The following is a 16,281-nucleotide window of genomic DNA, read 5'->3' on the forward strand; positions in this document are numbered from 1 at the left end:
TTTTCAGGGAGCAGATCTGTTGATAAAAGCCCAAAGTGGAAAGTTCTTTAAAACTTCTCATGTTGGCGTGAACCCTTTACTTTGTCTCCGCGTTCTCTTTTCATGTCTCGGATTTTGTTTACTGTTTGTCTGCGCCTCCTCTGCTCCCTCCTCCAGGTCTATGACAGTGATTACCTTAACCACCAGCCAGGGTTTGTTAGCACCCCGTTGTTATCTAGTCTGTGCTCCGGCTGAGGCAGTGAGACAGTGGAGATTGAACGGTGTGGTGTCTGTCCGCAGTAAGGCTAAGAATGGGCTGCAAATTTCAGAGAGGGAGCTCATCTCCCTATTGGCTGATGTTAATGTTGGGGAGAGTGCAGCTGTTGCTTTGATCTCTCCATTCTATTGAAAACAGGTCTTTCCATTTTTAACTTGTGTTTCTGCACACAAGTTAAAAAGGCGCCGGTGTGGTTATTATTTTGGAAATACAACTGGTTTATTTTTGCTTCTGATGACTATTTCTGGTGTTAGGAGAGAACAGGTTGATGTTTTTAATGCTTTGTTCAGTCATTAGGCTCCTTAAGAATCTGAGGTTTTGATCGTTGTTTCTCTGTGTTTCTTGCAGCTCCAGGAGACGGTGAAAAGGAAACTGGACAGCGCACGATCACCGCTGAACGGTGACCAGAACGGCATCTGTGATGGCGGCAGCTACTCGCCAACAGGAAAACGGGTCTTAAAGGACGGCCCCGGTGGTTTAGACTCTCTAACGTGTCTCCCCAAAAACAATAATAATAACGTGCCACCCATTTCTCCTCTGCATCATCAAATGGACATTAAGCCTATACTGACTGGGCCAAACACGTCTACCGGCAACACTACAAATGGCAACGGCACCCATATGGGCAGGGCGTCCGACGATCTGGGGCAGAACGGCGGCAGCCACCTGCAGGACATGAAGCTGAACAGCTCCCTGGACTTGGAGGACAGTTTCAGCCTCCTCAAGGACCTGAAACAAGAGCCGCTGGATGATGGGGCAGGAATGGAGACCAACGAACCGCAGTCCCTGTCTAACCAGAACAAACTATTCTCTGACATCAACCTCAATGACCAGGAGTGGCAGGAGCTGATTGATGAGCTGGCCAACACCGTTCCAGAGGATGACATGCACGACCTCTTCAATGAGGACTTCGAGGAGAAGAAAGAGGCGGAGTTTGGCAGGCCAGCAAACAGTCAGGCCGAAGCCCCGCATGAAGCTGCTGGGAGTACAACACCTGGTGTCGGGGCGGCGTCAACGGGATCCTTGCCCCCTCCTCCGCAGGGGGTCCCACAGGTTCCCATTGGTTCACCACAGGTCAGCATCAAGATTGTTAACATGGCGGCTTGTGCTCCTTCATTCTGAATCCTTAATCTTGTCCATATGAATGTGTATAGCTGTCTGTCGCGTGTTTCTGAATTGTCCTGTGATAGACTGCAGACCTGTTTGTTGTGCTATGACTGCTGGAATTGGGCACCAGCTTCCTACGACTCTGCACAGATGAACGCAAACGGATAAGTGGATTTTGCTTCCACTTTGTAATTTTGCACAATTTTGTGTTGGATAATAATAATCCCCCCCCAAAAAAAACACCACCTGCCACGGATACAACCAGTCATTTCTTAAATCATGTTGACTGGATCCAGTGATTTGTACTTGGATCACTTTTAACTCAGAACTAAATAAAATAAACTTAACATTTTTATATGTAATTCATGTAATATGAGATACAAATTACTCATTACTGAGAAGTATATTCTTGCTTTGAAATATCTTTGGTTTAGAGCTTTTAGCAAAGTTCTCAATTTGCTACTGTGCACAATTTCCAAAACTGATGAGCAGCAAAAATTTTTTCTTAACATCGTTACTGATGCGCCTCTCATTTGGACCATAGCTTAATGCTGAAGATCAGCAAACAGCCAACACTGGTCATGTCTGTTGATGATCAGTTAGCACTTTTATGCTTTTATAAGCTGGAACTGAATATGACTCTCTCACAAAAATTTTTAACTCCCATTTAAGGAGTTTTATTTAACTCCTTAAATAGAACTGAAACTAATTAGGTGTTTATTTTAGTTAGATAATTGTTCAAAAAGGTAATGCATTCTGAAATGTGAAAACCTCCATCTTAATGGCACTGTTGATCTTTTTATTTTTTTTTTTTTTATTGACCCTCAATTCATTCTGTTGTCCGGTGCTTCTGGCTGTAGTGGTGCTCACAGACTATGGTAAAGAAATATTTGTGAAAAGACAACATGGTACAGATTAATTTTAAGAACAAGACTCGGAAAATGCATTTTTAATTTTTTTTTTAATCATTTTGTATTAAGACAAAGTAAATCTAAATGTGAGCATACAAAACCAATGTCCCATAAGATAATTTCTGGTGTGTATGGAATAACTGCTTTGTTTCCTCCCCTCAGGTGCGACCGTCATCGTCGGGACCCCAGTTTGCGACCACCGCCAATGGGACCCCTCCCCAGCAACCCCTGCAGCAGTCTCCGGCTGTTGCCATGCCGTCAGGTTCACCGTTGCACAACTGCGTAGCTCGCTCACCTCAGACTCCAACCCAAGCTCAGACTCAAGCAGTATCTAGGCCTGGGAATGGTTACATGATGAACCCGGGCCCAGTTAATCAGATGGGATCAGGAGGGGGCCCAGGAGGAGGTGGTCCAGGTGGGAGCGGCCCAGGTGGGACTGGCCCTGGAGGTCAGCCTGTGGGCCCGGTCACACCTGAACTTTCTCCAGCAGAGCAGCTAAAAGCAATAGCCCAGCATCATGCTCACCACAGCAAGATGATGCAGCATAAGCAGCAGAAACAAGCAGCTAACTGGTCACCAGTGGGTGCTCCAACCAGTCCCTACAATTCTGGTCCCTTTAATCAAGACAAGCCCAACAGCCCCATGATGTATCCATCACAAGTCTTTAACACACCACAAGGCCCTCTGGTGGCTGGGATGGCTTCGAACAATGGGCCGAAAGCCCCCATGAACAACTACCTCCCTCACAACCCCATGGGCATGATGGGACAGCAGCAGCCAAACAGCATAAACCAGAACGCTCTGTCCAAACAACAGACACAACAGCAGCAGCAAACAGCCACCATGCTGTCCTACAACAACACAAAACCGCTCAGCCACTTCAGCGGCAGCGGCGTGGACCACATGGGTCAGAGGATGACTCCGCCCATGGCAGGGAACAGTCAAGTCAAGAACCCCATGATGCCGCCCTACATGGGAGGTGCCGGAGGAGGTGGTCAGGGACCGGGGCAGACGCAGGGGCCGATCCCCGGACAGACGGCCCACCTGGGGGAGGAGCACAAGAGGATGCTGATGATAAAGCAGAAGGTGTTGAACCAGAACATGCCCTACAGCACCATGCAGCCTCATGGCCAGGTAAGGGAACTGCATCGTCTTCATTGCCTTGTGATGCAGCTGAAGTGTGGGTGGTTCTGGATTTTTTGGTTGTCTAAAAAAAAAACAAAAGCAACTTAGTTGTTCTCTGCTCATCTTTCCGGTTATCTGTCGCGACAAGTTATTTTCAAATCTCTTACTTGTTTTTTTTTGTTTTTTGCACACCTCACTGATACTGAAACTTTGAGTTATTTTCTCTCAGCAACAAGTTCCACACCATGTGTTGTCTGTGTCCTTGAAGTGTGGTTCATTTATCTACTGGAGAAAAATTTGGTATTTGGAGATATCAGATTCCAGACGTTATGGGTTTTAGGAACCACAAGGACATGCAAATAGCATTTGATACCTTCTTTTAAAAAAAATATATAAAAATTTTAAAGTTGATAAACAAGCATATTGCCAAATTTTGGTGCCAATGTATAAGACTGCAGGCAAATGATTGAAATGTAATAAAATATCTGCGTTGACATGGGTATAAGAAAAAGAAACCATCAAAAGAAATTTTACTCCAGTCATCTATTTAGGGTAGAAATATACATTTACAATTGTCTGATGGGGAAAAAAAAGATTAGTGAATCAGTAAGCTTTGGCTCTGACTTGAAGTCAGAATGCCGACTGCTGCAAGTTTAGTATTAAAAATACTTGAGGTTCTTTGATTTTGGGAGTTGTTTCAGATTGCTCTTTTTCCAAAAAAAAATCTTCCAGAGATGCAGCCAGGGTAGTCAAAATGGTGGTAGTTTCCCCAGCAACAAGCCAGAACTGGGAATAGGCATAGGAAAATGGCCTGTCGAGAGTGTATTGATGCCTCTGCAACACCAGCAGCCCTGATAGCCCTCCCCCCAATGTTCCTTCTCCTTGTCCACACAAACGTGCGCACTCACACACCAAGCAAACACCAGAGCTAAACGGCTCCTTAGCTCATATCCCCAATCTGTCACAGCTGACTGATGGCTGAGATTGGACCACTAAGCCAAGCTAGCTGCTGTCATTACCCAAAGCCCACCTCGGGCAGTTTGTTTCCCAGTGCAGCCCACTCTGAACGCTCCAGCAGCTCAGCCAGGTGTCAGGTGGTCCTAATAATGGTCCAAACAGTATAGTTTCGACGGCGGTGAACTGTACCTTTTTTTTTTAAACAACACATTCACTCTTTTGTTGTTATTGCTGTTGTTTTGTTTCTGGTGCTGCACATTATCCCAGAGCTAATGGTTGCCAACTCTTATTAGAAATAGTGCAGGTAATGCGTGCTGTAACGGTTTCGCTCTTTTTCCTTCCTGTCTCTTGTCCTCGCTTCCTTGTGAGGATGAAATGGCTACAGTCACTTGGTCACCTCCTCTTCCTCCATCTCCCCTTCTGGTGATCTCCAAGTCTCCTGTCCTCTTCCCCCTTCCTCTGTCTCTGCCAGAGACTCTCAGCACCAATAAAGCAGCAGATTTATTAATATAAGGCCTTTGTGGCTGCTGCCTGGAGGCCTGTGTGTTTGTGTGTAAGTGCAACTCTGTGTATGTGTATGTTGGGATGTTTCATAGATTTAGGAAGGTAGGTGAGTAGATTTATTTGTGCAAGTGGAGGTGATTTGAAGACCTGGAAGAGAGAGAGAGAGAGGAGAAGGTGCAGAAAGGAAATGCTGAAAGGAGAAGATTTATTGAAGAGTGAAGACGGAGCAAAAGATGAGACATGACTGAGCAATGCAGTGTTTGAATACAAACTAAAATTTTAAATGTATTTTGCCCAGTTTAACAGCGAAATGTTTTAATAAGCGAAATAAATTGCATCACATCTTTAAATGAAAATACAACCCTGGGATTTTAAAATGTTCAAAGTTGCAGTTCCTGGCAAAAATGTTCTCACTCCTTCGACTTCTTTACATTGTGACGTCACAACCATGATCTTCAATGATTTTTAATTGGTTTTCATGTGATTGACCAACACAGCGCACTTTGTAGAAGTGAGGTGGAAGAACAATGACACACGGTTTTCAAAATAAAATAAAAAAAAGATCATAAAAGTGTTGTGTGTATTTGTATTCCGCTCCAAAATGTTTGAGAACCACCTTTTCATGCATTTACAGCTGCAGGTTTTTATGAGTGTCTTTATGAGTTTTTAAAGTATGAGTTTTCCACATCCAGACACTACTTTTTTGCCAACTCTTCTTTGGAAAGTAGCTCAAGATCATTGAGATCAAAGACAACATCTGCTGAGATCCATTCCCAATTCTTGACACAGATTCAGAGTTGAATATGCTTTGATCCAAAGCATCCAGTTGCAGTTTTAGCTCGGCGTTTAGGGTTGGTGTTGTGCTAGAAGGTTCACCTCAACCTTGGCTTTCAAGTCTGGCAGCTTCCAGGGATCGTCTTATATTTAGGTCCCTCTGTCTTTCCTGTCCTTTATGAAGAAACACACCCCCACAGCATAATTCTGCCACCACTATGTTTCAAAATGGGAATGGTATTTACAGGGCGATGTGCTGTATGTGTTTATTTTGGATACTTGGCTTTCTATGTGAGTTTTATTCCCATGTGACCAAAGTTGAACCTCTTGTTGACATTTGTGAGTGTAACGCAACAACATGGGTAAGAGTTAAAGGGGAATTAATGCTTTCACAGGGCACTGTATGTTTATGAAATCTGTTGATATTTACAAATGAGGATTGTATCAAGTGGTAAAATTGTCTTCTTAAACGGTTTTAAAACTATCTCTTTGACCAGAAGGGAAAAAGAATATGTCCTAACATGATATGCTCAATAATGTGTAAAATTCAGCTTTTAATTGAAGTTCATCTTTCAGAGTGGAAAAATATAAACGCATCAACCAACAGCATATGCTTTGATGCATTGTCTGACTTTCATAAAAATCTAATAAAGTTTGGGGACCCAAGCTTTGATACAAAGTAGAAGTGATCTCATTATTCCTTACATTTTTATTTTTTTGTTGGATTCTGAACTGTTGGCTATACCAAAGAACCTTTTTTCTCATTATGGAAATAATGAAATAAAATCTGGATCAGTTAAATTCAGAAAGAGCAGGCTCAGCCTCAAAGAAAAGCAGGAAATCACGTTGGACAGGAATCACCAAGTCGCTGCATTTCGAGTTTATATGGCCATGTCAAAAAAAATTGTTAAAATAACTTCCAGTTATACAATCAGTACACCTGAATAAATACTTTACGGAAAGCTTAAAAAAAGGAATAAACTTGAACAATCTAAACTTATTCTCACTTAAAAGGGCTAAATTCACACATGAACATAATTATATGAGATCAGCATGATGAGTGTAGAATTGTAGTTCAGCATTCTGAAGGATGTTTGCTCCTTTTAAACCTCAGACATTTAGTTTGACATTCTCCTTATTGCTGAAGTGGGAGTCAATGCCACAGTGAGACCAAATTTCTGTCTGAGGCCTTGAGAAAGAAGAATGCAGCAGTATTTTAGTATGAAGATCACAACAGCATCTGAAATCAGCTGCTTAACTCTGTGGAAAATAGGGGGACATTTAAAGCAACGGCCAACATGCACAGTTCTGACCGTCACAGCAAGTTTATTCACGCAAGAAATGAAACCAAGTCCCTTAAACCCCCAACGTGTCGCCATTGGACCTACAGCAGGCTCTTGATGCTGTTGAGGTAAAACTGCATGTCTGTGCAATCTGACAGAGGAAAGCTTTGAAAACTAGACTAATCTTTCTCAGAGGAACAAAGATGTCGAACAGGACGTCTGGAATCATGTTTAGTTAATATGCGAGTCAGAAAATGAACTATTTGAGCAACAGAACACATGGCATGTTTGGCGTAAACCAAATGCAGCTTTTTCGGAAAAGAACCAGTCACCAACTAGGATGTATGGCGGTGGAAGTGTCATGATGTGGGGAAGCTTTGCTGCTGGAGGACCTGGTCAGCTCACCACCATATCTATAGGAAAAGAAGAAACAGTATTGGATGCCATTATGTGACCATGTCCTAATGAAGAACAGGATGTTTAATATCCTGTTTTTGTTTTTCAAATGATTATGTTCTGATAGGATTTGTTGGGTTTTGACTCAAACATTTATTTAAATTCAGTTTTCTTCCTGTACAATTCTTGTGTTCATGTGTATTAGCAGTTTTTCTGGGTGCATCTTGTCTCACAGGTGGTGTTTAAAAATGTGCCCATGCCATCCTCTCCCTCTCCGTTTCCGCACGCGCGGGTGTGTGTGCGTGTGCGTGTGCGTGTGTGTGTGTAGGCTAATCCTGTTAGCAGCTGCTCAGGGAAACTTCAGCCTCGCTCCTCCAAAGCTCGTTAGTCAAGCTTTAATTGTTGCTCCCTCGCTTTGCATATTGCCGTGACGCTAATTTATGCCCGTTGTCGCGGTTACCGTCGCCACGGTGGTGGATGTCTGAGAAAGCAGTGGGTGGGGCTGGAGGAAGCCTCGTGCATGAGCCGGTGTGTGTCTGTCTGTCTGTCTGTGCGACACGGCGATGGTGAGACGGATGTGGCTTCTTGCACAAGCAGCTGTGCGAGGCTGGCAGTTTGTTGGCGGGTCTCTGGAGTTATCTGAGTGATGATTGGGTGAGAGTCGACTGACAGGTGCTGGCCTGGGCTGACGGATTGAAGCGGGAGGTTTGACTCTGAATCGGCGTGTGCAGGAAAGGATATTGTAGCGCGTGGAAGAGCTGAGGAGCTCGTGCTGCTACAAGGTAGTTGACTTTTAGGTTATAATACATTTTGTACATTTTCCTGAAGCTTGTGACAGAAGAAGAGCAGACCAAGAGCCCCTTGAGTAATAAAATCTAAATCTCAACTCATGCTGTAAAAGTGAAATACAGGAGTTTTGCAGAATACCTTCTAAAAAAATGGTCTCTTGTGAACAGAGACCATTTGGCGTTTAGCCGACCATCAGCATTTGGTGCCTCCAGAAGTCACTTAATTAGTAAATGAGGTCCACTTTTTGAATTTTATCTGAGTTTACACATAGCCATCTTTTATGGCCTCAGAGTATTAGCAGAAAACTAACACTGCACATCACCCTGAACGACCATTCCCACCGTAAAACATGTTGGTGGTAGAATCATGCTGCGGGGATATTTTCCTTCACAAGGTCGGTCAAGCTGGTCAGAGCTGATGGAGATGGATTGAGCTAAAATCCTGAAGGAAAACTGAGAAAAGGTCAAAGGAGGTGGGACTGAAGCAGAGGTTGACTTTAATGGACCCTAAACCAGCCTGAGGTGCAGTTGTCTCATATCACTTACATTATGTGGGATTTTCATTTCTTTTCTTTTTAAATAAGAAGTGAGATCTATGATTTTTTTTTCTTTCGCTTTAGAATCATCTACCTGGCTGAATCCCATCTCATTCTTACCCCCTTATTCTTATCTCTCAATCCTGTGTTTTGCGAAGGTGTTGTGTGTCCCAGCTGTCTGTGGATCAGGGTAAACACTGTGGATTCTCACTAGCTTTTTTCTTTTTTTTTTACCCCTCCAGGGGGTCTTTTGTGGGCTCTAGTGACCCTTATATGAAAGTAGGCTGACAGGAAAGGGGGGAGGAGAGGTGGGAAGACATGCGGCAAATATCGCCGGGTCCGGGAATCAAACCCACAACGGCCGCGTCGTGGACTCAAGGCCTCCAAACACGGGTCGCGCTATCCCCTACGCCACCACGGCACGCCCCTCTCTAGCTTTTTAAAAATGGATCTTTCTCAGCAACCCGCTACAGTACAAATGTGTAGGACCTGTGCTTGAAATGTAATCATCACGTGAATATTTGTATTCTAACGCATTACGTTTACTTTTCTGTCATTTTATTGTTTTATCACCATAAAAATATATATATAAAAAAATAATTACCAAACAAAAAAGTATCATAATTCTGTTTAAAATACATTGTCAGACCAAAATCTAAAAATACTTTAATCTGTATATCTAATTGCAGACATTCTAAATATTAGTATTTTTAATGTGGACCAATTGTAGAACAGCTTTTGTTAGTATAGTGGCAATACATTATCACAATCCTATTTAACTGTTGTTATTCTTTAAATGAGGCAGATGGTATTAAGGGGTTTTGTATTTACTTAACAGGCGTAATAAAAGTGTCGAGATGTGGATGGATGGCAGACGCCATTTTAAACCATACACATTTGTGTAGTAGAAACCCTTGAGAACTGATGTTTGAGCTTCGTGCAGGACTTGGACATTTTTCAGTTCAGGATTTTAACAACAAACTGAGTTAAGAGAGAGAGGGTGAGGGGTAGATGCAGCTTGGAAATGGAATCCAGCCTTGATGTTGTTCAATCGCATAAAATTTGATTGGAATACCCCAAAGTTTGCAACGTGATGAGATGTGGGAAGGTTCAAGGAGAACGGATACTTTAGCATGGCGTTGTACCATGGAAGACTAACCGATCCCCCGCTTCCCCTAACAGGAGCAGGAGATATTACCTCCCCACCCTCACAAAAACACATTTTATCTCCTGCTCCCTCTATCACCCCCACCCCTACATATAGCCTCTATCAGAGTGACAAATAAACAAGTGAATGCTGCTCACTCTCCCTCCTCCATCTCCCTCTCTCTCAGCCACACGTGTCAGGGCTTGAGCTGAACCTCCCTGAGATCCTATGGAGAGACTCTGGGGATGTCGAGAGAGACGAAGGAGGGAGGGAGGGACGGAGGAGTGAGGGAGGCGTCTGGGTGGAGTGGAAGGGGCTGACTGCTGTGTTCCTGTGTGTGTTTGCTCTCTGGCTCCTCCAAGATGCTTCATGTTAAGACAAACACAAGACAAACAGCTCTCTCTATGTGCTCCTGCTGTCCGTTCCTCTCTTATTTTCTTTCATGGCTTCCTCCTCCCCTCCTCGTGTCGCCTCACCCTTACCTCCCTCCTCCACCTTGCCTCTTTAACTGCCTCTCCTGCGCTCAGAGCGGGCGGCTACTGCTGAGCTGCACTACTCCCAATCAATAGCATGTGTGTGTGTGTGTGTCCCTTCTCGTGCATCTTCTGCGTGTGTGTGCTGTTTGCACCAATCTTTTTTTTTTTTATTTGCCTGCCAAACAGTGCAGATGCATGACGGTGAGTTTAATATGCAAAAGCATCTACTGAGGTGTGTGTGTGTGTGTGTGTATCGGCGTGTGCATGTTTGAGCAGCATCAGTAGCAGCAGGAGGGAAAACAATTCCCAGCCACGACTCGCCTCTCCACAACACACAACCACCAAATTTGTTTGGCTTGCTTCGACCGCGGCAGAGAAAACACACCGAGACAGACCATCTCCACCCATTTGACACGCCCCGGAGGTGTGAGCGCTGGCTCCGAGAGGAAACATCAATACACGCCTCCACCAACAGGCTGCCTTTGGAGAGGATTGTCCCTGTATAGCGGAAAGCTTATTACCACTGTGTGTGTGTCTGTAATCAAGCTTTTTATATATATAAATCAACCCCATCTACAGCGATGGCCGACCTGCAGGCCCGTAGGTTCAGAAAACGTGTCTTGATGGAAAATTTGTGTGTGTGTGTGTGCGCACTTGGGGGGTATTCTTATTCTGTGTCTGTGGGCCAAAGGGAGAGAGGAAGGCAAATGCAGTCAGGGGGCTGAATACTAAACAGACTGCCAGCACCTCACTCACACACACACACACACACTCGCTCAAAAATGCATGCATGCATGCTTGGTTGGTTGCTCTACCTCTTCCGTGCGCAAACGGTGCACACATGAAACAAGAGAAGCGCACGCTCTCTCCTCAAGCCAGCGGCTCAAACTTTGGCTGCCTTGCTCGGCTGCCGGTTGCCCTAGCAACCGTTGCCCACAGCACTTCGCAGCCCAATCGAGACAAGGGTAGGCGTGTGTGCTCGTGCCCGTCGGTTCGCACGCGCGCGCTTGACAGCCCGTCTCCCTGTCCAAATGTTTCAGGCGGTCGCGATAAATAAAGCTCAGGATCGCACTATGATCACTGAGCCGAGCTTAAAGGGCTAAATGAGCGGTGATGCTGGGGTCGCTGTGGAGACGGAGGAGTAAATAATGGGCTTGGTTCTCACCTTGATGGTTCTGATGTGTCTAGCAATGTGTCCACAATGCTAGACGACACACGTGCAGAAATGCAAAGACTCCGATGTCGCCCTGTTCTCATCCCTAAAACAAACCGTCACATGTTTAATAGGATGCTGACACACACACACACACACACACACACGCTCACACCCGCGCACTCTGCCACTCACCATTAAAACTTCTCTGGTTTCCGTTATGATCTCATTATGCATTGCTTCCTTTTTTAAAAAGAAATCTTGAACTTTTTCAGGTTTTATCACATTACAATCACAAAAAAATTATTTTTCTTTACGGGTATGTTTTAAGTGACTGTCCAACAGAAAACATTTGGACGCAAAGGCTGAAATCATGAAGTTTCACAATTATTAGTGTAAAAACGAATCGATTTTTATTTTGTCTTTTTTACAACAATAACCTTAACATGAAGTATCTCAATAAAACGGAATAATAAAAGGTGATTGTACATCATTTCAATTCAAAGCATGTTGGGGGGTCTTATGAAAATAAAGGCCCTGCAATTTCTGCCATTTTTGTGTTTACTAGTTTCTTGGTCTTAAAAATTGTTTTGAACTAGAATAGAAATGTCATTTATTGCCCTACAGAGGGACAATTCAGGTGTGACAGCAGCATAAAGGCATGTAGGTTCACACAACGATTAAAAAAGTACTAAAAAAATATATAAACACAAACATGATTAGGAACAACATAATGCACATTAAGAACATGATTATAACTTACATACTTTGCAGTTATGTCATACTGCTTTCCAACAATGATCTTCGTTGTGCTGGTCTGTCACGTACATCCCCGTCTACCAACACAAACACACTGCCACAGATAATTAATGCGACTTTGGAGTGTGTTTGTTTGTGACGTCCTCCAGCAGATTCTCTCTCATTCAGTCTAAAAAGAATCACTCTTTAGTCTGATTCTGAGAGAATGAGAGAGAATCCTTACTCCTTATCATTTGTCTGAGAGAGCTGAAGAAAGCAGGCGTTGGAGAATCAGGCAGGTAAAAGTGAAACGGAGAAGGTAAAACAGACAGGAGTGGGTGCAGGACAAGTGGGGGTGTGCGCCAAGGATTTCAGGATTACTTTGAGAATTTTTACTCTGTCTTACTGAGTAGAAATGAGGAGGTGGCAGCGACGGGGGTAGATTGGCTCCTCGGAGCAATTTACCTCAAACGGCTCCGACACAGCTAATCCGCTCTTAAAGGAGCCTAATCCAGCAGACTTGTACCTGATACTGAGGGAAGACGAGGTGGGAGAGGGGCGGGCAGACGACGAGAAAACCGAGAAGCAGGAAGGAGGCTGTAGAGGGAGGCACACAAGATCAATTTTATCGTGCTCAGACCATAGATGTTCTTCATTTGCAATTGAAATATGATGCAGAATTGAATACAGGCTGAAGCCCTCTGCAGAAAAGCTGGTTATCGAGGCTCTATCTGCTGTCGGTGCTGCTGTTGTTTTTGGTTCACTTTTTAGATTTCAGACTAAAAGTATCTTCAAAGTCATTCTTATCATAATTTAAGATGACTCTACACAGTAATGTATTCTTTGAAATGCATTTATTAATTCTTCTTCTAAGAATTAATAAATACACGATTTAAAGCACAATCTTGCCAAGTATTTGTGGTCCAGGTTCTAATGTAAATATCTTAGATTTGTCTTATTTCAAGTGTACAAACTTATTAGCAACATTGCTACAAGATTTAGGAACTTATTTTTAGCCAGTAATTTATTAATATTGATGAAAACATACTTGTTCCACTGGCTGATAATTTCACTTAAGACTTTTTGCCATGTTATAATTAAAATAATCTGCCAATATAGCTACTACTTTTTCAACAATACAAAGAAATTGACTTAAAACAAGCATTGTTGAGAAGATACTTATGAGTTAATTTTGCCTTATTTCAAGTGTGCTAAGATATTTGCACTAGAAACTAAACCAGAAATACTTGGTAAGATTTTGAATTTTTGCAGTGTTACCTTCTTAAAACACCTACTATTATGTTTTTGCTATTATGTTTTTTTATAACCAGTTTTCCATATTTATTGGGGGGTTTTTAGAAAAGGTTTCATTTGATTCTGTTGAGTGAACTGAGTTTGTTCAGCTGGTTTTGGTGGAACAGCTTTAGTGACAAAGGAAATGCAGAGATGTGCAACACTTGAGCTCTCCGGCTCTGTGCCAGCTCTGAAGACTCATGGCTGTTCTCTGGCACCAGGAGTTAAATAAAGGATGAACAGTTTAGATTTTTCTGGTTTACTGGCCAGCAGACTGAATGTAGAGACTTTGTTGGAGACGGAACAAAGAGGATGACAAACATGTAGACATTTATTATAGGGAATTGTGACATAAATAAATTAACACTAGAGAGAGAGTCGAACGAGACCATCATGAAGTTGCAGCAGTAGTTGACATGGTTTTATAGATCAGATAAAGTAGGAAACTGAAGATGGTGTGAAAAGTGGGAGGATAGCAGACAGGAAAAACTTAGAATATCCTAAAATATGGAGCAAAAGACAGGAAAAATGGGAGGGATTGAGTGTGGAACAAACTCTGAAACTAATAACTTGCATAATAGAGTAATTTAACATATGTTTGTTCTTAAGTTCCTTTTCTAATTTTTGCTTATTAAAATATTTTCTCAGACAACAAAACGCAACAATGGAATTCTATTACTAAGTCTGAAATAGAGAATTCAGGTAAAACAGCCGCTACAAAGTGGACCACATCTAACTGCAGCAGATTTGTCACTGCGTTAGAGTTGAGTAATCAGACATTACAGTCACACTTATCAATCTTGTGCCTCTGATTTCGAATTTCTGTGCAGTTACCTGCAGTTAGGTGCCAAATTTTTCACTGTGCATAAAATGCACTGCTGCTTTTTAAAATTCGTCTCACAGCCACATGCGGTGACAGCAGATCAAATTGAATGTGAAGCGAATCTCCGGATTTTTGTTATATATTGATTGTGTTAATTCCTCTTTTTCTTTTTCCAGTGGCCACTTCTAGTTTTTTCTGTGGATCCTTTTCTGATTCTTTTCACACTTCTTAGAGTTTTCTCCCTTCATCGTCACATTTATATATATTCTTAGGTCAAATAGTTTTCAGTCTTTTAGCATGTTTGCAGAAAGGTTGTTCTTTTTTTTTTTCTTGCCTCCCTGCACAAATCTTGTGCCTTTCTCCACACACTTCATGTTTTCTTCAACGTTTCCCCTCCATGTTGTTTTTTTCCCTCTAAAAAATGAAGCAAAATAAACTTGAACCCCAGGAAGGTGATTGATAGCGGCACAGAAACTCGCTCACTCTCAATCGTTTTCCTTTTCCCTGTCCTCTCTTTATTCCCACAGTCTCTGCTTCATCCTCCTCCTCCTCCTCAGCATCTCCCACTGGTGCCGTGGCTCCTTCTCGTACACAGAGACGGTTTATAAAGTCTGATTAATTATCTTGGTCTGGAGGGTGAAACCCAGACAAGTAGTTTTTATAAACTAGATACACTAGAGCTAATCTCAGAGTGATTATCTCTGAGATTCACTGTAATTTCAGATGTTGTTAGCTTATTTCTTTCTAATTCTGTTTTAAACTGATGCTGTGCAGACAAAAACACGTCTTTTATCTAAAATATTTTAATAATATTAGTCTTTGATCATAGAGCATTGATTGAACTTGCATCTCTTAGCCTTCCTCTTTGCGCGCCTCCGTCCGTTCACAGGTTTGTTTGGCGTGTGACTGTACTGGCTGATCGCATCCATCAGTTGCCGTGACAGCTGCGGTGCATGGAGCCAGGCTTATCAGGCATGCACAGGACACCTATCGTGGGTCCTATTGTTCCAGCCGCCATGATAAGTAACACGGGGGAGGAAGACTGAGGAGGGCTGTTGCAGGAAAATTGTGATGTTGACAAGTGCTTGACTGATTGTGGAACCAAAAACAAACAAAAAAAAAAAAAGTATGCCTTAATATAAATGCATGGAAAGCACCGCTGAGAAGAGAAAAAAAGGTGCAAATAAACAAATTTCCACGTGAATCTGAGGATAAAATGCCACCTGTTCTATAAAGATTGAACAATTTTAATCTGTCCTGTGAGTTTTCAACTTTTGCTGATTTCAAATTTGATTACAGAAACCAAAATCAGGACACTTTACTCCTCCCCAGGGTTATGTGCACAGCCGATTTGTGTGTGTGTTCAAGTTCATTTGCAGAGCTCCATCTCTGCTGCTCACTTTGTGTTTCCGAAAATTCCCAGGATACTCTCCAAGTGTAGATGTAAACACACACACACACACACGCCCTCACCCTCGCTTGACACATCTTGGGAAAGATGTGTTGTCAAGCGAATTCCGGGGCACACTGATCTGGACCTGTACTAAGATTTGATGACATAACACAAACATCTAACGCTGAGCTTCATTCAGGTGCCAGTTTTACTAACGTCAGGTCCTTCGTGGGACCGTTTTACTGTCAAATTCTTTTGTTTGGTGTTAAAGTTGTTTAGCGCCGTTTGGGTTCTTGCAGGGTCCAGACCCTTAATTTCTAAGCATCTTATAATCTTCTCTTTGCTTTTAACTCTCTGTTCACTGTTGCCTGAGTTTCACTGAATTCCCAGTTCAGAATGGGTGTTGTTGTTGCTGAACAACGTTAGTAACACCACTTGGTAACATTTGTATTTCTGCTAATTTCCTAAAAGTAACAGCGCCACTCAGCCTGACAAGATATATTTCCCAGCTGCAACATTCTGAATCTCCACAATGCAGGAAAATATTAATCAGCTGACTGCTCAGTCTGCTGCTAAATGATGAAACAACAAAATGAACCTGTGCGTCCTCCGGTACTGCTG

The 16,281-nt window shown here is 42.8% G+C and overlaps 1 protein-coding gene across 1 annotated transcript in view; it reads left to right on the forward strand.

Annotated features, from left to right (window-relative positions):
• maml3 (mastermind-like transcriptional coactivator 3) overlaps nt 1-16,281 on the forward strand; it is a 111,867-nt gene that overhangs the window by 54,042 nt on the left and 41,544 nt on the right. Inside the window, exons 2-3 of the mRNA XM_044115064.1 lie at nt 605-1,330; nt 2,437-3,408. Coding sequence (XP_043970999.1) covers nt 605-1,330; nt 2,437-3,408 — 1,698 coding nt within the window. The remainder of the gene's footprint in view (nt 1-604; nt 1,331-2,436; nt 3,409-16,281) is intronic.

Source organism: Gambusia affinis, linkage group LG04 (assembly GCF_019740435.1).
Source record: "Gambusia affinis linkage group LG04, SWU_Gaff_1.0, whole genome shotgun sequence".
Lineage (NCBI taxonomy): Eukaryota > Metazoa > Chordata > Actinopteri > Cyprinodontiformes > Poeciliidae > Gambusia > Gambusia affinis.